Source organism: Dama dama, chromosome 12, assembly GCF_033118175.1.
Source record: "Dama dama isolate Ldn47 chromosome 12, ASM3311817v1, whole genome shotgun sequence".
NCBI lineage: Eukaryota > Metazoa > Chordata > Mammalia > Artiodactyla > Cervidae > Dama > Dama dama.
Window position 1 is genome coordinate 63,608,130 of NC_083692.1, and position 25,323 is coordinate 63,633,452.

At 38.6% G+C, this 25,323-nt stretch overlaps 1 protein-coding gene across 1 annotated transcript in view; it reads left to right on the plus strand.

Annotated features, from left to right (window-relative positions):
- The first annotated feature begins 5,714 nt into the window (after positions 1-5,714).
- Positions 5,715-25,323, plus strand: part of UBR1 (ubiquitin protein ligase E3 component n-recognin 1) — a 138,521-nt gene continuing 118,912 nt past the window's right edge. Inside the window, exon 1 of the mRNA XM_061157446.1 lies at positions 5,715-5,934. Within this exon, the coding sequence (XP_061013429.1) occupies positions 5,854-5,934 (81 nt within the window). The 5' untranslated portion in view covers positions 5,715-5,853. The remainder of the gene's footprint in view (positions 5,935-25,323) is intronic.

Sequence of the window (25,323 nt, forward strand, 5' to 3'; positions counted from 1 at the left end):
CTTTACCTCTGAGCTAGCAGGGAACAGAAGAATGGGTAAACAAGATGCGGTACATATATACAATGGAATATTACTCAGCCATTAAAAAGAATGAAATAATGCCATTTGCAGCAACATGGATGGACCTAGAGAGTGTCATACTGAATGAAGTCATACAGAGAAGGAGAAATATCATATGACATCCCTTGTAACTGAAATCTAAAAAAAAATGATACAAATGAACTTACTCACAAAACAGACTCACAGACTCATAAAATGAACTTATGGGGAAAAGGATAGTTAGGGACTTTGGGAAGGTCATGTACACACTGCTATATTTAAAATGGATAAGCAACAAAGACTTATTGTATAGCACATGGAACTCTGCTCAATGTTGTGCCAGCCTGGATGGAAGGGGGGGGGTTGGAAGAGAATGGATACGTGTGTATATATGGCTAAGTCCCTTTGCTATTCACCTGAAACAACTACCACAGCATTGTTAATCTACTATACCCCAATACAAAATAAAATGTTTAAAGTTTAAAAAAAATGCATACATATATAATGGAATCAACTTAGGGTTCCTGATTGCTCATTAAGATCACTTGGGAGAGGTTTAAAAAAATGAACACTCCAGTTTCACCCCTTTCTAATTAAATCAAAATCACTAGAATGAAGCCCGGTATTAGGAAGATCCTAAGGTGTAACCATTTCTGACTCACTGGAAAAGACCCTGATGCTGGGCAAGATTGAAGGCAGGAGGAGAAGGGGACAACAGAGGATGAGATGGTTGGATGGCATCACTGACTCAATGGACATGAGTTTGAGTAAGCTCTAGTAGTTGGTGATGGACAGGAAAGCCTGCAGTCCATGGGGTTGCAAAGACTGAGTGACTGAACTGAACTGAATGTGTAACCAGGGTTGAAAACCTCTAGTACAACCCATAAATGAGGAGTCTAAGGAAAACCATTCTGAGCATGGCTGTCCCAACTATGTCATCCTGGAGAATCCAGAAAGTATCAGTTGTTGATAACACTTCAAACAGTAAAATGGGACCTGAAAAATGATTGTGTAGCTTATTTACTCACAAAAGTTACTGTGAACCGACATTAATTTAAAAAAAGAAGTATGTTTCTCTATAAGAATCAAAGAAATTCATAATTCTATTCTAAACTAGGCCAAATCATACCTTTGTCTAGATCAGAAAAGGCAATGATAAATCTAAGTTTATATAACTTGTGATTTATTATGCCCTCTAAAATGTCTAATATACATGCACAAGGATGTTAAATGTGTGCCAGATACCTAATGAAGACATTTATAACATAGAAAGTGGTAAAAGAGACTTACATTTCTTTATTCTGCCCTCTTTCTTTCTTCCCTTCTTTTTGTCTCTTTCTTAAATAGGAGGTAGGAGACTGAAGTGCTCAAAGTTACAATTTTTGAAGCCAGTCAGATCTAGGTTTGGGGCTCTTTTTTTTCTTTTTTGGCTGTGCTGGATCTTCATTGCTTTGTGAGGGCTTTCTCTAGTTGTGGAGAGCAGGGCTACTCTTCACTGTGGTATGCGGGCTTCTCTGCAGTGGCTTCTCGTTGTGGAGCACAGGCTCTAGGTGTGCAGGCTACAGTTGTGGCTCATGAGCTTAGTTAGTTGCTTCTCAGTATGTGAAATCTTCCCGGACCAAGGATTGAACCCATGTCCCCTGCACTGGCAAGCAGAGTCTTACCCACTGCACCACCAAGGAAGTCCCCAGACCTAGGTTTTGAATCTACATTTTGTTACTCACCAATTTCAGGTTTGAACAAGTAATCTCCCTTGTTCAAGCTTTAATTTCTTTGACTGTACAATGGTGATAACAGGAACAACATTATAGGATTCTTTTGAGAGTGTGTATATAATTTTTGAATATTTATTTATTTGGCTGCACTGGGTCTTAGTTGTGGCACACAGGATCTTTAATTGCAGTATGCAAACTCTTATTTGTGGCATGTGGGATCTAGTTCCCTGACCAGGGACCGAACCCTGGCCCTTGGCATCGGGAGCACAGAGTCTTAGCCACTGGACCACCAGGGACATCCCGAGAGTTAAACTTTAACATGCATCAAAATCTTTAACATAGTAGTTGACATTTCTATGTATATAGCTTGGTTCCTGCACTTAAGGAACTAACAAATTAAAGCTGTAGAGCTACTAGTTCCTCCAAGAAGAGGCAAAGACCCCACTACAATGGGTTAGATCAGGGAAGACATTGGCAAGGGAGATTTGTGATCTGGATAGATTGGGTGTCTATATCTACTATCTAGTTAGCTAGCTGGGTATTCAGTAATTTTTCTAACTTAAAAAAGAAGTAGATTTAAATTTTAAACAAGTAATAAACACTTATTGTAAGAAAAACAAGAAAATACACAAAGTAGAAAAATAAAATTTCCACAATTTTGCAACTCAGGGTAACTAAGATTAATATTTTGGTGATTAGTATTCATTAAATATCTAGGTGCATTTGTCTTACCAAGATAGAATCATACTGTTTTAGCAACTTGGTTTTTCCACACAATAATATGTTGGGCCAATACCATCCCAAGTCAGTAAGAATGCCTCTATGACAGTGGCTCTCAAATTGCGGACTCAAGATATTTTTATACTCTTTAAAATTTAGGTAACTCAAAATTTTTCTGTTTATGTTGATCTGTTGATATATACTGTATTAGAAACTAAAACTGAGTAAAATTTACAAATAACAATTTGTCTAAAATAAACTGCCAATCTATGTTAAAATAAATAACATTTATAAATGAAAAACAGGTTTTCCAAAACAAACAAAAAGTGTGGCGATGTTTCGCATTTTTGCAAATCTTTTTAAGGGAAGACAATTGGGTTCTCATATCTATTTCTTCATTCAATCTACTGTAACATGTTGTTTTTGTTCAAAGATATGAAGAAGCTCTGGCCTCAAACAGATACATAGTTGGAAAAAGAAGGAGTGTGTTTTCAGATAACTGTGGATATTACTCTTTGAAGCTACACCAGAACTGGTCCAATAGCAAAATCTTACAGATTAATTCAATGTGGAATCTGAAATTTTTGTACTCCATAACATTGAATTCTACTGGTCTATTTAGCAATTTGAACAGATCTTTTTTACCCATGCTGGATTTCATAACATCCTGTATTTGTCATTTAGAAAATACTGGTTCATTGACTTATATGGATCTTCCAAATGTCAATACTTTTCATTATACAATACTACACAATATTATGTTTTAATATCCCACCAAATTCACTAAGACTTTGTCAAATTCACAGTGGCAGACACAAGTTCTCCACAAAACATTCACTTGAAAGCTAGAATTTTATTATAGACAAAAAATATCTTCCTTGAAGAGAAAGGCGTATTCGTTCATATCTGAGAAAGTGCCTGCCAAATACCTAAGTCTGAATAACCATAGATTACCTGTCAGTGGTTTTAAATATAGTGTTCCATGATAAAGGTGGCTGGTTCAGCTAGCAACTCCATCACAGAAGTGCTTCTCTTCAAGTCAACTGTAACACTTTGGATATAGCAGAAAAGCTTTATGTATACTTCCCTGTTCATTATACAGACTATTAGAAGACTCACAGATTGAGATTTAATAAAATTAATAATTTTTACTGTTGCATCAAGAACACTGTTAAGGGAAACAGGCTCCTCACCCTCCCCACCCCCATTCTTTTTAAGCAAGAGAAAGAAAGGTGGTGAAGAAATGACTAGTGACTTCAGGGACTAGTTGCTGTTGGTGTCACTGCCTTTATTTTGTGCTGCAGCCAAGTTTCACCCACCATTGCTTCTGCAACAGTAATTACAAACACCAACATGTTTTTTCTTTAAAAAAGGCACATAACTTCTTCACCATTACCACAAAAAGTTTTTACCTCACGAACTTTTCCAATCTTAGGAACCCTCATGGGGTCTGTGGACCACACTTTAAGAACCAATGTTCTACCGTACTTTTAAAGGCTGCAGTGTATTACATTGTATGTGTGACTGTAGTTTAGCCAGTGTCCTTTATTGAGGGCATCTAAGTTATTTGTAATTTTTCTCCATTGCCAATAATGATGTAGCTAAAACTTCACTTGATCCTGAATTATTTCTCCAGGATATAGTCTTAGAAATGCAACTACCAAGCCAAGGAGTACACATTTTAAAAAAAAAGAATCCTGAATATTGCCACATTGTTTTCCTGCAGGTTTACCAATTTACACTTGCATTTTACATAACAGTATACAAGTACCCTTCCACTTATCAACAATGGTGACTATCTTTAAGAAAAAAAAAAAAAGTTACCAAATTTATAGACAGTAAGTGAATTCCATTTTTCCTTAATTTGCATTTATTTACTTACTAGTTAGGTTTTTTTTCATATATTTATAAAAATTGGTGAGTACTTATGTATGTTGTCCATTTTCAAAATTGGAAGCCTTCTTGGGATTGTATCCTTTGGTCTGAGTGTGTAGGAATTTCTACCCAGGTTTTTTTTCCACTTTTAAAATTTGCTTAATTTATTTTTATGTGTAAATTTTTAATTTTGATGAAATTGCCTATCTTTTTCGGAATTACCTACTCACTCTTTTTGGAGAAGGAAATGGCATTCTTGCCTGGGAAATCCCATGGACAGAGGAGCCTGGTGGGCTGCTGTCCATGGGGTCGCAAAGAGTCAGACACGACTGAAGCCACTTAGCATGCATTCATGCACCCAGTCTTTTTATACTATTTGTCTCTATTTTCTGCCTTTTAATATTTTCTATATTGTATATTTTCTGCCTTTTCTGCCATGCTTTAAAAAACCTTCTCCATCCCAATACTATAAAATGTATTTACGTCTTACTTTCTTAAAGCAGTTAACACCTCAATTCTTTATTTTTATATACTATTTGAGATAAAGATCTAATTTAATCTTTTCCCAAATAGTTAACTACTGTTTATTCTTTCCAGAGCGTTAGCTTTATTTTTTCCTTTTGTTAAAAAATACATTTTAAAGTTACTTATTTGTCAACAATTTAGTACACTACAGAAGACTCTCCTGTTTCTCAGAATCGTTAATAGTTTGCTCTCTTCCCTTTCAACATTGTTTCTTTCGCATTTAAAAAGTAACTATATAAAATGTATCTAAGCGCCAAAACAGGGTTTGCGGCAACTTGATTGCTTTCCCCTCCCCTTTATCTTTACCGTATTACATAGAGATACTCTGTAGTTTTTAAGAGCTACGTGATGTTCCATAATGCGGACATACCACGATTTATTTCGTCTTTCCTCTACCGATGAATGACTACGTTTCCAATTTTTCGTTATTTCTTCCACCTCTCCCAAGAACTGCTGGGGTACAAGCTTTCTTGCGTGCATGTGGAAGTGGCCACAGGTTACATTCCTAAACAGAGCTTAACCTTTGAGTTTTGTTTTTTTTTTTTTTTTCCATTTTTTGTAGGCTCTGGAGAACCAGTGCAGGTACTTCTGGAAGCAAAACACACCCACAACAACCCGACCAGAAAGAGAACCATGGCAGGTTGTCACTTAGCTTCTACAGTTTTTTTTTTTTTTTCTTTCTTTTATAATGGACGTTGAATTTGCTTTTTACCTCGTAGATCCAACAGTTCCCAACATCGAAACCACCAGGACACTAATTCACTCAGCCCAGTGACTAAGAAAACAGGGGAAGCCTCCAGTCACACCGGCCGTGACGCCTGCTTCCGGGAAGCGGACCGGAAGTCGCTCTTCGATTCTGCGTCAAACCCAACTTCAGGGGCCGTCGTAAAAGTGTCGCCCCTTGTCTCTGGGACCGGCCACAGGTTTCCACTCGCCTTTGGCGGGGGGTCTGGAACTGCGGGCGTCAGTTTCCCTCAAGATGGCGGACGAGGAGGCTGGGGACACAGAGAGGATGGAAGTCAGCACGGAGTTGCCGCAGACCCCTCAGCAACTGGCGTCTGTAAGTCCCTGAAGGCCAGTTCCTTTTGTAACCTCCCCCCACCCCAGTCCCTTCCTACCGCGCTCACGAGGATGTGGGGCTTCACCCTTTATGGTAGCTACAGGAATGGGGAGTCGTATGGATTGATCTGGATGGAAGCCACAGAATAAAAAGTTAGTCATCACTCACATTCCTGCCGGCCAGTTCTCTGGAATATAATGACTTTGTAATTTATTAGCCTTGACAAGTTCAAGCATGTCTCTATCCTGATGTGGAAAGAAATAGTAATGTTATTAGATGATCTGGTACGGGGGTTTTGGAGGACGAGCCATTTTCCGATAGACTCAGTGTTAACCCCTCCTGACGATAGGAGTCCAGGACGCAGCACCTAGTGTTGTATTGCATAGCTGCCTGGGTGGGGTCTGATAGTGGCAGGGAATGCTGCCACTGTCAACTCATGTCAAGATACGGTGGGTAGCACATCGCTGTAGTATCTTTAGAACCCAGGCCCAGTCCTCAGTGGAGAAACCCGTCTTCTACCGTTGTTTTTTAAAGGTGAAAAAGGGATGTTCAGACATTTCAGGTCAGAGCGATACCATTAATTAATATCGGCATCTACGCTTTTCCCTTATATTTGAGGGGTGGGGTAAATGAGAAGGCAGAGATAGTAAATGTGAGTCAGTAGTCTGACTGCAGGCAGAAAGCTGACTGAGGAGGATAAGAGGTAGGGGGCAACACTTGGGAATGTTCTGGATATCCCCAGGCACCTAGTGGGGAGATAACATAGAAAATACTCAAATACTGGTCACTGCTTGATGTTGAGTTTTATTGATTGGTCTTTTATTAGTGCATGTAGAAAAGTGTGGGATGTGCACTTCTTTCTGATGTTTCTTTGGTTTGCAGTTTTAATAAAAGCACTTTTTAAAGTATTTTACCCCTGCAGACACTTGAGTTTTGTTTTATGAGAGAACAGAGTGAGCTCCAGAAATGAGAGTCCACCTCAGGGACTGAAGAGACGGGCTGGAAGATAAAAGTCAGATGGGGAAGAAGTTGGAATAAGGGTTTGGCCATCAGCTAGGGCAGTGCTTGCAACCATTCTCTAACCCAAGTCACAGTTCAACCTCATTTCACCCTCTTAAAGGAGGAAGCATATGTTTGGGATGATAAGAAGTAGGAAGATAGGGAAACTTTAGAAGCAGCTGAAACATCTGGTCATAATGTAAACCTGTGCATTTTACATCTTCGAAGGAGTGGAGAAACTGCTGTAGTCAGAAGTGTTAACTGTAGTTTTGTGTTGCTAAAGATGACAAGCATTTATTTAAAACTTTGATACGTTAATTCCTTGCAGGTGATGCAATAAAACCTCATCAGTCTGGACTGGATTTACTTAGAACAGTAGATAATGGTACAGGAGTCGAGCTGGAATTATGTTGCAAACTCTTCAAGATACATTAGATTTCTTTGGGCAAGACTTTGAGTTTTGCAAGATAGTAGGTAAATGACAAGAGAAATGTAGTAGCCTCAGGTTACTCACACTCTAGAGACACTGGTAAGTGCTCAAATTTTAGTACAAGAGAGGGTGAATGAAGACCTGTGAGTGGTAAGCCTCCATATTACTTTTTTAGCTTGGATCTCTCTACCTACTTTAGAACTCCAGACATCTTCCTACTTTCCTGTTCTTTTTTAAAATACCATTTTCGGACTTCCCTGGTGGTCCAATGGCTAAGGCTCCATGTTCCCCATGCAGGGGGCCTGGGGTTCGATCCCTGGTCAGGGAAGTAGATCCCACATGCTGCAACTAAGACCCAACACAATCAAAGAAAGAAATAAAAACAAATAAAAAAAAAAAAATACCATTTTCAATTTTATCCTGACTGTGGAGTGAGATACAAGCTTTCCAGTTTACTTATTCTTTTTAATTAAGCAAAAGAGGCACAGAGATTCTTTAACATTTGAATAATTTGAATTTAAATTGCCATTGGGAGGCAGGGGAAAACAAAAATAGTAAATATGGCACAGTTACAAAGGTTTAAGAAATCGTACCAATTCCATTAGAGTCTTGTCCCTGGGTATTATTATTTCTATTTTTCTTATATCAAACTTCCTTCTTAGAAAGCTTGTTTTTTGTCATATTGCTATCAACAGGCATGAAGTTTCTCAAATTTCTGATGTCACATAACATGCAATCAGAATGTTCAGTTCAATCGCTCAGTCATGTCCGACTCTTTGCAACCCCATGGACTGCAGCACACCGGGCCTCCCTGTCCATCACCAACTCCCGGAGGTTATGCCAACTCATGTCCATTGAGTCAGTGATGCCATCCAACCCTCTCATCCTCTGTCATCCCCTTCTCCTCCTGCCCTCAATCTTTCCCAGCATCAGGGTCTTTTCCAATCAGTCAGTTCTTCACATCAGGTGGCCAAACTTTTGGAGTTTCAGCTTCATCAGTCCTTCCAGTGGACACCCAGGACTGATCTCTTGTAGAATGGACTGGTTGGATCTCCTTGCAATGCAAGGGACTCTCAAGAGTCTTCTCCACCACCGCAGTTCCAAAGCATCAATTCTTCAGTGCTCAGCTTTCTTTACAATCCAATTCTCACATCCATACATGACCACTGGAAAAACCATAGCCTTGACTAGATGGACCTTTGTTGGCAAAGTAATGTCTCTGCTTTTTAATATGCTGTCTAGGTTGGTCATAACTTTCCTTCCAAGGAGTAAGCGTCTTTTAATTTCATGGCTGCAATCACCATCTGCAGTGATTTTGGAGCCCAGAAGAACAAAGTCAGCCACTATTTCCCCATCTATTTCCCATGAAGTGATGGGACTGGATGCCATGATGTTAGTTTTCTGAATGTTGAGCTTTAAGCCAACTTTTTCACTCTCCTCTTTCACTTTCATCAAGAGGCTCTTGAGTTCCTTTCACTCTCTGCTGTAAGGGTGGTGTCATCTGCATATCTGAGGCTATTGATATTTCTCCCAGAAATCTTGATTCCAGCTGTGCTTCGTCCAGCCCAGCATTTCTCATGATGTACTCTGCATATAAGTTAAATAAGCAGGGTGACAATATACAGCCCTGACGTACTCCTTTCCCGATTTGGAACCAGTCTGTTGTTCCATGTCCAGTTCTAACTGTTGCTTCCTGGCCTGCATACAGATTTCTCAAGAGGCAGGTCAGGTGGTCTGGTATTCCCATCTCTTTCAGAATTTTCCACAGTTTATTGTGATTCACACAGTCAAAGGCTTTGGTATACTCAATAAAGTAGAAATGGATGTTTTTCTGGAACTCTCTTGCTTTTTCAATGATCCAGCAGATGTTGGCAATTTGATCTCTGGTCTGCCTTTTCTAAAACCAGCTTGAACATCTGGAAGTTCACGGCTCACATATTGCTGAAGCCTGGCTTGGAGAATTTTGATCGTTACTTTGCTAGCGTATGAGATGAGTGCAATTGTGCAGTAGTTTGAGCATTCTTTGGCATTGCCTTTCTTTGGGATTGGGATGAAAACTGACCTTTTCCAGTCCTGTGGCTTCTGCTGAGGCATCATCTTTTAGGATTTGAAAGCGCTCAACTGGAATTCCATCACCTCCACTAGCTTTGTTCAAAATGATGCTTCCTAAGGCCCACTTGACTTCACATTCCAGGATGTCTGGCTCTAGGTAAGTGATCACACCATCGTGATTATCTGGGTCATGAAGATCTTTTTTGTACAGTTCTTCTGTGTATTCTTGCCCCCTCTTCTTAATATCTTCTGCTTCTCTTAGGTCCGTACCATTTCTGTCCTTTACTGAGCCCATCTTTTCATGAAATGTTCCCTTGGTATCTCTAATTTTCTTGAAGAGATTTCTAGTCTTTCCCATTCTATTCTTTTCCTCTGCTTCTTTGCACTGATCACTGAGGAAGGCTTTCTTATCTCTCTTTGCTATTCTTTGGAACTCTGCGTTCAAATGGGTGTATCTTTCCTTTTCTCCTTTCCTTTTCACTTCTTTTCACAGCTGTTAGAATGTTAGAGTATTGGAAATAATGGGTATGAATTATTGGACATTTATTTGATTAGCCATTGCTTAAGAATCATTAGGAGACTTGATTCTGTTGGTCTGGGGTGGGGTCTGAGAATTTCCATTTTCCCAAGCATGCCGTTTGAATGAAGTCCTGGTCTGTAGGCCACACTTAAAGTTAAGGCTTAGCCAGAAAAATTTGGAAGTTCTCAGTGTAGAGTTGTAAGTTGAGGTTGTAGGGATGGATAAGATCTTTGAGGAGGAGTGTGTGTGTGTGTGTGTGTGTACATACACAGAGAGAGACAGTTGGAGAGAGAGGTAGGAAGTGAAGGAGAAGAGGAAGGAGACAGGAATGATTAAATTTCAGGGGTAGGAAGTGGTGAAGGACCTAGAAAGGCAGCAGCCAAGCAGGCAGGAGAGGAGAGTAGTGCAGTGCTTTAGGGGGTAGTTTCTGGGAGAAGGTGGTTTACTGGGTCTAGGAAGGTGAAGACTGACAGCGGTTGGGAATTTATAGTATGTGGAGTGGTCTGACAGAACTTCTGCCTTCTATCTTCATTAACTGGATTTTCTTTATTAAGTCCATCTCAAAAGATGCCTCCTGATACAGTACTAAACTCTGTTCTTTTCCCTGTGTTCATCCTCTGTCCATGTGATTTCATCCAGTTCTGTGGCTTTAAATACCATCTGTATTCATTCAGTTCCCAAATTTATATCTCTGGGTCATCTCACTTCTGAGCGCCACAATCACAGATCCAGCTGCCTTCCTGATATATCCACTTGGATGTCTGAAAAGTGTTTCAGATGGAGGAGCAATTAGGATGCAACTCCGGTAACCAAGCCATAGCTGATGGTGGCTTGTGCTAGAGCAGTGTCACTGGAGAAGAGAAGTGGATGGATTGGAGAGAGATTTTGGAAGTATGGTAGAAGTAGAAAGATTTGTTTATGGATTAGGCAAGAGAGAAAAGGGAAGAAACATGACATCTGGATCCCCAGTTTTTGACTTTAGCATTCATGAGCATGCCTTTGTCATATACTGTGAGGAAAGACCGAGTTTGGGGGAGGGCAAAGAAGGGAGGCAGACGAAGTTTTGTTATCCCTGTCTCAGTAGGTGACGCTTCCCGGATAGCTCATGAACACAGACCATTCTTTCTCCACTCCACCTCTCTAGTCCTAGCCACCATCTGTTGCCTAGGCAACTGCTGTGGTCTCTTAGCTGGTCTCTTAGCTTCTGTTTTTGCCCTCTTCCAGTCCATTCTCCACAGAGCAATCAGAGTAATCTTTTAAAGACTAAATCAGATCATGTCAATCTCCTGCCTAAATCCTTCAGTGGTTTCCTGTCTACTTGGAGTAAAATCTAAACTCATTACAGGTTCTTCAGGATCCTGCCTGATCCAGTCCCTCCATCTCCCCTCATTTCTGTTACTTTCTTCATCCACTTTTAGCCATCCTAGTTTCTAAAATAAGTCCAATCTCTGTCTTACTTCAAGGGCTGTGCTTTGCATGCTGTTCTTTGTAGTGTTTTTCCTCTGCCTTTTCTTGATACTTGTCTAAAGTTGTGTTCATCTTACCATTCTCTGTCAAAGCACTCTATTTCCTTCAATGTATTTATGATCTGTAATTACTGTATTGTCTTTATTTGTTTAAATGTCTGTTTCTGAAAAAAACGCAAAAAACGTCTGTTTCTCGTACCAGGAGTAAGTTCCATAAAGGAAAGGATTGTGTCTGACTTGTTCACTGATCTGTTCTGGTATATGCTTGATACAGCGGACATTTATATACTCCTAACGAATAAAGCGACTTCACTTTCACTTTTCACTTTCATGCATTGGAGAAGGCAGTGGCAACCCACTCCAGTACTCTTGCCTGGAAAACCCCATGGACGGAGGAGCCTGGTAAGCTGCAGCCCATGGGGTCACGAAAAGTCAGACACAACTGAGCGACTTCACTTCACTTTTCACTTTGATGCATTGGAGAAGGCAATGGCACCCCACTCCAGTGTTCTTGCCTAGAGAATCACAGAGACGGGGGAGCCCGGTGGGCTGCCGTCTGTGGGGTCCCACAGAGTCAGACACGACTGAAGTGATTTAGCAGCAGCAGCAATGAATAAAAGAGAATCCACATAAGTGATTTGTTTTAGCAAGATTGTAGTGGTTGGGGGAGGGAGATTGTGGATGGAGAATGAGAGGTGAATGAGGGACACATTAGGATAGTGGCTAACCTTGGAGCCTAGGATGAATGGGAGGTAAGGAAAGCCAAAACAGGAGTTCTGAGGGAATTGGTAGGATTTGAGGTATTAAAGGTTATGGAATTGGCATAAGTGGAGGGACTGAAGATTACGGTCACAAAGGGGAATTTGGGAGTTTGAGAAACATTTGGAGGCACATCAGGTTTTTTGTGGTGGGAGAGCCAGGTTAGATGTACCACTGTGCATTCCTTTATATACTCCTCGTATGTAGCATGTCTCAGGCTGTACTCGGCATTGCCTGTTTACTCTCCGTCTGTCCTTCTAGACAGTAAACTCCTTGAGAACATGAAATGTTTCTTGTTCACGTCTGTATCTCTGATACCTAGCACAGTGCTTCAAATTTTTTATTGAGTGTGTGAATTTTAATGAATGAATGAGTGAAAGAATGAGGAAACATAAGTGGAAGCAAAGGTAATAGGAGTTGAAGGGGTTAAGAGATAATGAGGCTTAAAAGTTTAAAATTGACGAAGGATTTAAAAACTATCAACATTATGGAGGTATGATTTATGTACATAAAATGCATCCATTTTAGGTGTTTTTATGGCCTTAGTTCCCCAAACAGAGATTGAACCCAGGCCATTGACAGTGAAAGCATGAAGTCCTAACCACTGGACTGCCAGGGAATTCTCCATTTGAAGCATTTGATTGATTAGTTTTGACAAATGTATATACCTATGTAACTACCACCACATTAGAATAAAGGACATTTCTATTGCTGCTGAAGTTATTTTGTGCCCAAATGGGGAGATTTGGGTTTGTTTGGTTTTTTCCCCAAGTTTATTATTGCTATGTTTGTGCAGTAATCATTATGAAAAATCACAGAAAAGTTACCTACACTCTCATGTGTGTAGGGGATCTTTAAAAGATAACATAGTCTTTTGTTGATAGTTGACTCTAAAATGTTGAGAGAGGAAGGAGTGAGAAGTTATATACCATTTTCAGTGTGGAGGCATTTTTCCTTAGACATTTGTATCTGTATTGTTTTAGGCCAGAGCACAGCTTTCTGTAGTAAGAACACACTTAGAGTAAGAAGACGAAGATGAAAACCAAAGTCTATTGAGTCCAGACTGAAGCGCTTTCCCACCAGATCACAGCAGGGCCTAGTGCCTGTTGCTTTTTTTCCATAAGCATCTCCTAGTTTATGTTGTAGACAGCTAGGGAGAATTCTGATTTTCAGTACCAAATTCTGTAGAGTCATAAATGAAGTTCTAAAACTACAAGTCAAGAGTGACAGCTTCAGTCCTTCTAGTAACTTACTATAGATGAGCTGGCGCTTGAGAGTGACTTCTTATGTTTAATAACAGACATTGTCCTGCAAATAAAGAGGTTTTTATTCTCAGCAGTGCGTAGAGAGTCTGTCTGGCTAGATGTGTGTATAAATCAGTGACACAGGATGAACCAGTGTATCTGCCCATCCTTGCTTTATGTGTGCTGGCTTTGAGGGTTACCTTAGATTTCTTTGAAGGCATTAATCATATGTTGGGCTCTGTGAAACAATTTTCTCTAAGCTTTTAACTCAGATGGCTTAAAACAGACTATTAAAGCCTCTTTAGTCCCAAATGATTCCTATGAACTCTTACGTGTTCTTCCAAGATAATGTGGTTAACATACCTCCTATTGAAGAACCAATAGTTATTTGGTGAGTTTGTTATTTAAAAGCATTTGGTACAGTCCTTTTATTTTTTTTAAATGTTGTTACACTCTGTAGTAAGCTCAGTGCTTATGGAAATACAGTGCCCTGAATAAGTGCTACTGAAAGACCTCAGAAGAGTTATTGTGCTGCTCTTAAGTGCCTCCTTGCTATTCAGGAATGACATAGGCCCTGTCCAGAATGGAGTCTGCTGTTCATCACTTAAATATAATTCTCCTTCAAATAGTTTACTTAATGCTGTCCTTTGGAATGAAGTCTCTTTGACTTGTTTGGAGGAGTAGGGCTATAGCCACTTAATGTGTCTTTATGGACTACCTTTTACAACTCCTTTGAACTTTTGGTATAGTTGGATAAGCTAGAAATGACTTTAGCCACAGGAGGAAAAATATGTTAATTTATCCACGTATTTTTTTTTCCACATATGTTTTTATATACACATACTCTGAGAAAGAATTTTAGTTTATTTGGAAATACTAATTCAACACAGTAGAAAGAGAATATGAGATATGTACCCCATAGTGTAGGAAACCAGATTTCATTCTTCAAGAGACTTTAAGGAGAGCTTTGAAAATTGGAGTATGAACCTGCGGTCAGAGAAAAAGGGAAGAGAATGGCCTAGGAGGGATGGGATGCTTTCAAAGACTGAATGCTGACAGCATGCGTATATTATTTCAACAGGGAAGAAGAGAGAGGGGCCTTAGTTGTCACACTTACTGTCCATTTGATTCCGGCTGATGGCTCAGTGGTAAAGGATCCTCCTGCCAGTGCAGGAGACCTGGGTTTGATCCCTGTATCAGGAAGATGCTCTGGAAAAGGAAATGGCAACCCACTCCAGTATTCTTGTCTGGGAAATCCCATGGACAGAGGAACCTGGTGGGCTACAGTCCATGGGTTCGCAAAAGAATTGAACATGACTTAGCAACTAAACAACAACAACAACAATTTTATCAATACCTTGAAGACATGGTAGACATACCATATGTACAAACAATATAAGGATATAATAATATTATAGGACACACACACATCTCCTTAGGCTAGATTTTGCATTACAACTAACCAGGTGAGATTTAATTGCCATGAAAATAAAGCCTTTTGTCTAGGACTGGGTATTTGTGTGTAGGACTAAATCTCTTGTATGTGACTGGTTTGAGGGTTTTAGTTTTTTGCAAACTCACTACATCATAACATGATATGACTGCCAAAAGAAAGAAAGCAAGCAAAAAAAAAAAAATCTCTTTAAGCAGCTTAGTGTCCAGGATAAGGGAAATACAGAAGTATATTTTAAATGTTCTGTGAAAGAGTAATCAACATGGAATGTGGTCTGGATGCCATGTCTTTATGGATGGCTAAATTTCATTTCTAGGAATGAAGAAATTTTCTTTAGTTTCTACTTTCCTGTTTTTAGCCCTGGAATAAACAGACTAATGGGAGTTAATATTTATCTTCGTTTATTTGATAGGTTGTTGGGTGAAAGAGCAGAGTAACTTGTAACAGGATTATTTCAGGCAGCATAACTTAAAAGTTACAGGAAGGTAGATTTCGGTTTAATTTGGGCTGTAAGAATGGAAGCTGGCTGAGAGGAAGTCTTTAGACAGGCTTAGGGAGCTGATTATCAGGTATAAACAATTTCCCTATGGGATAAGTGGGTGAACTAGGGTTTTTGTTGTTTGCTTGTTTTTAAACTTCATAAATCTGTCAGATAGTATTACAAAAAATTTTAGTGTAACCAAAAATTTTCTTGGTTCCTAGAGGTGTTCCAGTTACAAATCCAGTACTTGTTATGAGCAATTCTGCAGGCTCCAGATTTTGTTATGCCTTTAAATCAGGGGAATTAGAAACAGAATTACAGGCCCTCTGAAGACTGTTGATGTCCATCAGTTATCTCAGGAAGTGTAAGTTGTGATTTGAACAAAAGGGACCTAGTATACTTAAAGTAAGTTCCGTTTTGAGGCTGATGTTCCCAAGCAGGCATCCCAGTCCCGGGTCACAGTTGAAAGAATATCTTTAATCTCCATGAGGACAAGGAAAATATTTGGAATGTTTGAGAATTTAAGTGTGTGAGAACTTGTTTTTACAGAACAGTCAATTAGGAAAGTCTTCCCTTATCTAAATATTGAGGAAAAAAAAAGTTTTTTCCCCTGAATATGAAAATTTAAAATTCTTTATCATGTCTCAAATTGGAGAAAATACTAAAAGCAACCAACCAAAGAACAAAATCAAACCTACTCCAGTCACCAGTAATTCCTGAACATGTCACTCAGTAAAGTACATCCTGAATAGTTTTTCTTATCGAGGATAAAAAAGAAAGAAACCTTAGCTGAAAAAAGGTTTTCATAGTTGTGGCAGTCATCTAGAAGAGGATTTTTGTGAAACAGTATAATTGTACTTTATCTTCTGTAAGAATTTTGTAAACAGTTTTGGAAGGTTTAATGTTATTTGCTTTGTTCTCTCTAGCAAGAAGTCCATGGCTTTCAGCAATGACTGAGAACTTGTGTTAAGTACTTGAGATAGGCTTGTGGGGATACAAGGATTTGGAAGTAAAGTACCTTCCCTCAGGGAGCTAACAGTCTGGTTGAAGGGGCCTGATGTCCGCATTTAAAGGTAACTAATGTTATCTAGCAAAGATGTAGGTTCTGAATGTGTACCTCCTTAGTTAGTGCTGTTTCGGACTTATGGGAGAGAGAAATTTCCTTAGGTTGGTTAGTGAAGTATTCATGGAGGTGAGTTTAGAACTAAATGGACTTTAAGGAAGAGGTGAGGTAGAAGGATAGAGAGCTAGTGGTAAAGTCAGTGGAGAAGGTGTTGAAGGCATCAACACCCAGACATTCTGTCCAAATCAGCCAATTCTATAAAGATAGCATTTTACAATGTTGGTTCCTCAGACTGAGATGTGTAATGACAGAGATAAAATTTAAGAACATTTAGTGGTATCCATGAATGTTAGGCATTTGCTAGCTAAAGAGGCTTTATTTAGAGGGAAATTTTAAAAAGAAGGCAAAGCTTTTTTTTTTGTTTTACTATTAAAGTGAAATTGATCAAGTCTTATGGGTAAATTTAAATGAATTATGTCTTTATATTTGATTAAGTAGAATGAGCACTGAACTCTGAGAGTCAGGATACCCAGAACTTCTGTTCCTGACCCTGAGAGTTAGTATTCGGTCTTGGACAAGCCAGTTTACTTTTTCCTTGTAACTCAGTTTTAAATGAAGGAATTGAACCAGAATAGATCCCTGAGGTTTTTGGTGATTCTCAAGTTTCTCATGTTCTTAAAAACATTCTTGAAAACTAGATTAGAAACTAGTTCTGTGCCTTCCATAATTAGATAGGACAGAAAAAGGTTTTTGGTGTATAGTACTAAATATTTAGAGAATTTTTTAAAAAATGCTCTTTGAAGAAAAGAACTTCAGGTACAACATAGAATGTTAAATCTTCTAGTTACAGTTATTGTCAAGTATGCAAACATGAGTTATTGGTTTGTGAGTACCATATAAAAATTGAAGTTAGAATATTGGAAGGTATAGTTGGTTTTTTTTAAAAAAGGTCTCAGTAAAATATTTTTAATTTTATAATTAAAAAATTGCTCCCAAAATATGGAATCGCTGTAAATATTTTGTTATTAGGTAAGCAAACATACAAATTCCATGAAAATATGCTAAAATCCCACTACTCACTACTGTTAACATTTTGGTATATATTCCTACTAAATTTTTTCCCATAATATATATAGTATATAACCAAATGAGATTTTATACATGCTACTTTGTAACCTACTTTAATGTACTGTATATCTTTCCTGCCTTCCCACTAGGTGGAAATAGACATCTTCAATATCATCTCTCTTTTTCAAACTTCTTATTTTGAACTCATTTTAGACTTTAAGAAAACTTACAAAAGTAGCACAGGCAGTTGCATTATATCCTTAACCCCCACACCCCCTAATGTTAGCATCTCACATAAAATAGTACAGTTATTAGGGTTAGGAAGTTCATATTTCTACAAACTAAACGCAGTCCTTATTCAAATTTTACCAGTTTTCCTACTAATGTCCTTCTTCTCTTCCAGGATCCTATCAAGGTTCCCACCTTACCTCTCACCTGTTTGTTTCATCCAGTATGTAACAGTGTCTCAGTTTCTCCATAGTCTCCTTTCAGTTTATAACAGTGTCTTGATTTTTCCTTATTTTTAATGACCTCAGCAAGACTGCTCAAGAATATTGGGCAGTTACTTTGCACAATGTTCCCAGTTTGGGTTGGATATTCTCTTATGTTTGGAAGGAGGGTATATGTTTTTGGCAAGAATAACATAAAAATGGTACCATATCCTTCTCAGTATATCATATCAAGGGATTCTTGATATCAATATTTCTTATTACTGGTGATATTTATCTTAATCACTTGGTTAAGTTGGTATCTGCAAGGTTTCTCTATAGTTACTGCCTTTTCCCTTTGTTCTTAATAAGTATCTTAAAGGGAGACGCTTTGAGACTTTTTGGCATCATTTTAATGGATGTATCTCCTATGGTTTTTTTAGAGTTTTTTTTTCCCCCTCTTGATTGCATTATTGATACTTGTCAAACAATGTCAAACATTATAACATTGTTTAAAGTAAAAAGTGAAAATTCTGAGACCTTTCCCTCAGTTCTTTTCTCCATATAACCACTGTTAACAATTTGATGTTTCTCTTTCTAGACACTTATTCTGTGTTTAGGAAACTTAATGATACGTGTATCTATACAGATATATAAATATATCTCTACATATATGTACATGTTGAATTAAGAAACTCAAATGTGTAGAAATGTATAAATATTTAGAGGTTTGTTTTTGCTTTTACAAAAATGAAATTATATTATTTTAAACTTGCTTTTTTCAGTCTACAGTATTTTTTGACCTTCTGACTGCATATAATACTGTGGATGTACACTTTATTGATAAACATTTAGGTGGACTTTGTTTTTTTCACAGTTACAAGTGATATAGTGGACACAATGGAATATATACATATATTTTTACAGTTGAGTAGATCTGGTTAAATGATAGATTTCCTCCATTTCTTTAAACTATTCCCTTATTGATAGACACTCAGATTTTTTTCGTGTTATGAATAACTTTGTACATGAAATGTGTGGATTGAAAAAACTTTAAAATGATTTTTGATAGATAATACATATGGTAAAAAAAATGAAATAGTAAAAATGTTTATACAGTGAAAAATAAATAGAGGCCTGTTTCTGCTGTTAACAATGTATTTTGAACCCTTTCAGAAATTGTCTACTCTTATGTGAGCATATACTGATATATCTCCTTCTCTTCACGTCTTTCTTTATAAATGGTAGCATACAATATTCACTGTTTTGTACTGTTTGCTTTTTATTTAACCATATAGCTTGAAGAAGGTTTTATATTAGTACATTTAAACCTGTGCCCCCTCCCTTTTTATAATGGCTGCATTGAATTTGTGTGCCATGATTTATTCAGCTCTTGTTATGGCACATTTAAGTTGTTTCTAGCCTTTTATTATTATAATCCTGCAAATAAAATACTTGTATATATTTCTTTTTACGTATTTGAGTTTATCTGAGGAACAGATTCCTCGAAGTGGGAATTTCTGAGTCAAAGTTTATATAAATTAAAAATTTTAATAATTATTAAAATTGTCCTTCTGAGAGGACAGGCTAATTTAATTTCTACAATAATACCTAATTCTAATATAATATGTTTTACATAAAGTTTTATAGAGTTGAACTTATGGAGGCATATTGAGCTTCAGGAGAGCAAACTCAGCCTTATGTACAATCAAATATCTGTAACTTTCCTTAGTTACTTGTGATGGAACTTTATGTAAATTCTTTTTTAAAAAAAAATTTTATTGGAGTATAGTTGATTTACAATGTTGTGTTAGTTTCAGGTATACACAAAGTGCATCAGTTTTATGTATATATATATACACACATACACACGCACACGCACATGCACATATATCCACTCTCTTTAGATTCTTTTCCCATAATAGGCCATTACAGAGTATTGAGTGGAGTTCCCTGTGCTATACACTAGGTTCTTTTTTTTTTTTTCCCCTTTATTTATTTATTTATTTTTCAGTGGGTTTTGTCATACATTGATATGAATCAGCCATAGATTTACACGTATTCCCCATCCCGATCCCCCCTCCCACCTCCCTCTCCACCCGATTCCTCTGGGTCTTCCCAGTGCACCAGGCCCGAGCACTTGTCTCATGCATCCAGCCTGGGCTGGTGATCTGTTTCACCCTAGATAATATACATGCTGTTCTTTCGAAACATCCCACCCTCACCTTCTCCCACAGAGTTCAAAAGTCTTATTTGTTACCTATTTTATGTATATAGTACAGTTGCAGTCTCTCGATTTATGCCTTTCCCTTGTTAATGATTAATTCTAATTGTATGTCAGCTTATAAAACTCCTTAGACAAGTTTTATGAGTTTATCATAGTTGAATAGATTTCTGATTCCTTTTCTTTGTCCTGAAAATTGTTTTTTAACACTTCAAAGGGGCACCTGTTATTTACTCTAAGATATAGTGAACAAGTATGTGTTCACCCTGTCAGAACCCTTCATGATTTTATAAATGTTATCTAGCCTTTGTTTTTAAAGACTGAAGAGTCCTAGTTTTCCACCCCTATTATTTTTTCTAGGATTCTTTCATTTCTTTTGATCATTTTCGCTTCAGTAACACTACCAATGGCCTGAACAGTCAGTCTTACTTCTTGGGATCAGGATATTCGAATGCTAAAAGGGCCAGGACTTTAGCTATGTAGATAGCTGTGGGTGGGTGCTCTATCCTCTGTTGGCAAGTTGGGTTAGTATATGATAAATATGCTTCATAGTTGCCTCCTATTTCTATGTAATTTCATAGAAGCAGTAGCTCAATTTAAGAAGTAGGGACAATGTTCATTTTAATATCAGTTCAGTTCAGTCGCTCAGTCGTGTCCGACTCTTTGCGACCCCATGAATCACAGCACGCCAGGCCTCCCTGTCCATCACCAGCTCCCAGAGTTTACTCAAACACATGTCCATCGAGTCAGTGATGCCATCCAGCCATCTCATCCTCTGTCGTCCCCTTCTCCTCCTGACCCCAATCCCTCCCAGCATCAGGGTCTTTTCCAATGAGTCAACTCTTCGCATGAGGTGGCCAAAATATTGGAGTTTCAGCTTCAACATCAGTCCTTCCAATGAACACCCAGGACTGATCTGCTTTAGGATGGACTGGTTGGATCTCCTTGCAGTGCAAGGGACTCTCAAGAGTCTTCTCCAACACCACAGTTCAAAAGCATCAATTTTTCAGCGCTCAGCTTTCTTCACAGTCCAACTCACATCCATACATGACCACTGGAAAAACCATAGCCTTGACTAGACGGACCTTTGTTGGCAAAGTAATGTCTCTGCTTTTTAATATGCTATCTAGGTTGGTCATAACTTTCCTTCCAAGAAGTAGTTCAGTTCAGTTCAGTTCAGTCCAAGGAGTAAGCATGTTTTAATTTCATGGCTGCAGTCACCATCTGCAGTGATTTTGGAGCCCCCAAAAATAAAGTCTGACACTGTTTCCACTGTCTCTCCAGTCTATTTCCCATGAGGTGATGGGACCAGATGCCATGATCTTAGTTTTCTGAATGTTAAGCTTTAAGCCAACTTTTTCACTCTCCTCTTTCACTTTCATCAAGAGGCTTTTTAGTCCCTCTTCACTTTCTGCCGTAAAGGTGGTGTCATCTGCATATCTGAGGTTATTGATATTTCTCCCGGCAGTCTTGGTTCCAGCTTGTGCTTCTTCCAGCCCAGCATTTCTCATGATGTACTCTGCATATAAGTTGAATAAGCAGGGTGACAATATACAGCCTTGACGTACTCCTTTCCCAGTTTGGAACCAGTCTGTTGTTCCATGTCCTGTTCTAACTCTTGCTTCCTGACCTACATACAGGTTTCTCAAGAGGCAGGTCAGGTGGTCTGGTATTCCCATCTCTTTCAGAATTTTCCACAGTTTATTGTGATCTACACAGTCAAAGGCTTTGGCATAATCAGTAAAGCAGAAATAGATGTTTTTCTGGAACTCTCTTGCTTTTTTGATGATCCAGCGGATATTGGCAATTTGATCTCTGTCTCTTCTGCCTTTTCTAAAACCAGCTTGAACATCTGGAAGTTCTCGGTTCACGTATTGCTGAAGCCTGGCTTGGAGAATTTTGAGCATTACTTTACTAGCGTGTGAGATGAATGCAATTGTGCAGTAGTTTGAGCATTCTTTGGGATTGCCTTTCTTAGGTATTGGAATGAAAACTGACCTTTTTCAGTCCTGTGACCACTGCTGAGTTTTCCAAATTTGCTGTCATATTGAGTGCAGCACTTTCACAGCATCATCCTTTAAAATTTGAAATAGCTCAACTGGAAATCCATCACATCCACTATCTTTGTTCGTAGTGATGCTTTCTAAGGCCCACTTGACTTCACATTCCAGGATGTCTGGCTCTAGGTAAGTGATCACACCATTGTGATTATCTGGGTCGTGAAGATCTTTTTTGTACAGTTCTGTGTATTCTTGCCACCTCTTCTTAATATCTTCTGCTTCTGTGAGGTCCCTACCATTTCTGTCCTTTATTGAGCCCATTTTTGCATGAAATGTTCCCTTGGTATCTCTAATTTTCTTGAAGAGATCTCTAGTCTTTCCCATTCTGTTGTTTTCCTTATTCATTTTAATATATATCTGCTCTAAAATTTATCTTTCACAGTTTGATTGTATGAAAATTTGAAAAATGCACAGTGAGTAGCAAAACTGGATACCAGTTATTCATGTTTATTTTGAGAAACAGAAAGTTTTAATTTTGATTAATTCTGTTTTATCCATTTTTTTTTCATGGTTAGTGCTCTTTGTGCCCTGTCCAAGAAATCTTTGACCTCCCAGAGGATGTCAAAGAGTTTTCTTCTATGTTTTTATCAAGAAATTTTACAGTTTTAGTTATTACATTTAAATCTGTGATCGATTTCAAATTAATTTTTGTGTATGGTGTGAAGTATGGGTTGAAGTTAATTTTTTCAGTTAGGATATCTAATTACTCCTGCACCATTTTTGAAAATTGCTGTCTTTTTTGAACTATGTTCGTTTCCTTTTTTAAAAAATCAATTGACAACCCACTCCAGTATTCTTGGGCTTCTCTGTGGCTCAGCTGGGAAAGAATCCACCTGCAATGTGGGAGACCTGGGTTTGATCCCTGGGTTGGGAATATCCCCTGGGGAAGGGAAAGGCTACACACTCCAGTATTGTGGCCTGGAGAATTCCATGGACTATGGGGTCGCAAAGAGTCTGACGCGACTGAGCAACTTTTGCCTTTACTTTGCATACATATATGGATTCATTTTTAAACTGTCTTAATTTCATTCATAAATATAGATATACAACAGTGCTAATTCCACACTATTAGTATATCTTTACAGTAAGTCCTAAAATCAGCTACTGTTAAGTCTCCTTCTAAGTCCTTTCGGTTCAGTTCAGTTGCTCAGTCATGTCCAACTCTTTGCGACCCCATGAACCACACCACGCCAGGCCTCCCTGTCTATCACCAACTCCCGGAGTCCACCCAAACCCATGTCCATTGAGTCGGTGATGCCATCCAACCCTCTCATCCTCTGCTGTCCCCTTCTCCTCCTGCCCTCAATCTTTCCCAGCATCAGGGTCTTTTCCAATCAGTCAGCTCTTCACATCAGGTGGAGTTTCACCTTCAACATCAGTCCTTCCAATGAACACCAGGACTCATTTCCTTTTGAATGGACTGGTTGGATTTCCTTGCAGTCCACGGAACTTCAAGAGTCTTCTCCAACACCACCGTTCAAAAGCATCAATTCTTCTGTGCTCAGTTTTCTTTATAGTCCAATTCTCACATCCATACGTGACCACTGGAAAACCATAGCCTTGACTAGATGGACCTTTGTTGACAAAGTAATGTCTCTGCTTTTTAATATGCTATCTAGGTTGGTCATAACTTTCCTTCCAAGGAGTAAGCGTCTTTTAATTTCATGGCTGCAGTCACCATCTGCAGTGATTTTGGAGCCCAGAGAAATAGTCTGCCACTGTTTCCACTGTTTCCCCATCTGTTTGCCATGAAGTGATGGGACCAGATGTCATGATCTTAGTTTTCTGAATGCTGAGTTTTAAGCCAACTTTTTCACTCTCCTCTTTCACTTTTGTCAGGAGACTCTTTAGTTCCTCTTCACTCTCTGCCATAAGGGTCGTGTCATCTGCATATCTGAGGTTATTGATATTTCTCCCAGCAATCTTGATTCCAGCTTGTGCTTCATCCAGCCCAGCATTTCTCATGATGTACTCTGCATATAAGTTAAATAAGCAGAGTGACAATATACAACCTTGATGTACTCCTTTCCCGATTTGGAACCAGTCTGTTGTTTCATGTCCTGTTCTAACTTGATTCTTGACCTGCATACAGATATCTCGGAAGGCAGGTAAGGTGGTCTGGTATGCCCATCTCTTTAAGAATTTTCCACAGTTTATTGTAATCTGCACAGTCAAAGGCTTTGGAATAGTCAATAAAGTGGAAATAGATGTTTTCTGGAACTCTCTTGCTTTTTCGATAATCCAACGGATGTTGGTGATTTGATCTCTGATTCCCCTGTCTTTTCTAAATCCAGTTTGAACATCTGGAAGTTCATGGTTCACATACTGTTGAAGCCTGGCTTGGAGAATTTTGAGTATCACTTTACTAGCATGTGAGATGAGTGCATTTGTGCAGTAGTTTGAGCATTCTTTGGCATTGCCTTTCTTTGGGATTGGATGAAAACTGACCTTTTCCAGTCCTGTGGCCACTGCTGAGTTTTCCAAATTTGTTGTCATACTGAGTGCAGCACTTTCACAGCATCATCTTTTAGGATTTAAAAGAGCTCAACTGGAATTCCATCACCTCCACTAGCTTTGTTCATAGTGATACTTCCTAAGGCCCACTTGACTTCACATTCCAGGATGTTTGGCTCTAGGTGAGTGATCACACCATAATGATTATGTGGGTCGTGAAGATCTTTTTTGTGCAGTTCTTCAGTGTATTCTTGCCATCTCTTCCTCTGCTTCTGTTAGGTCCATACCATTTCTGTCTTTTATTATGCCCATCTTTGCCTGGTATGTTCCCTTGGTATTTCTAATTTTCTTGAGGACATCTCTAGTCTTTCCCATTCTATTGTTTTCCTCTATTTCTTTGCATTGATTACTGAGGAAGGCTTTCTTATCTCTCCTTGCTATTCTTTGGAAGTCTGCATTCAAATGGGTGTATCTTTCCTTTTCTCCTTTGCCTTTTGCTTCTCTTCTTTTCATAGCCATTTGTAAGGCCTCCTCAGACAACCATTTTGCTTTTTGCATTTCCTTTTCTTGGGGATGGTCTTGATCCCTGCCTCCTATACTTGTCACAAACCATAGTTCTGTAGGTACTCTGTCCATCAGATCTAATCCCTTGAATCTGTTTGTCACATCCACTGTATAATCATAAGGG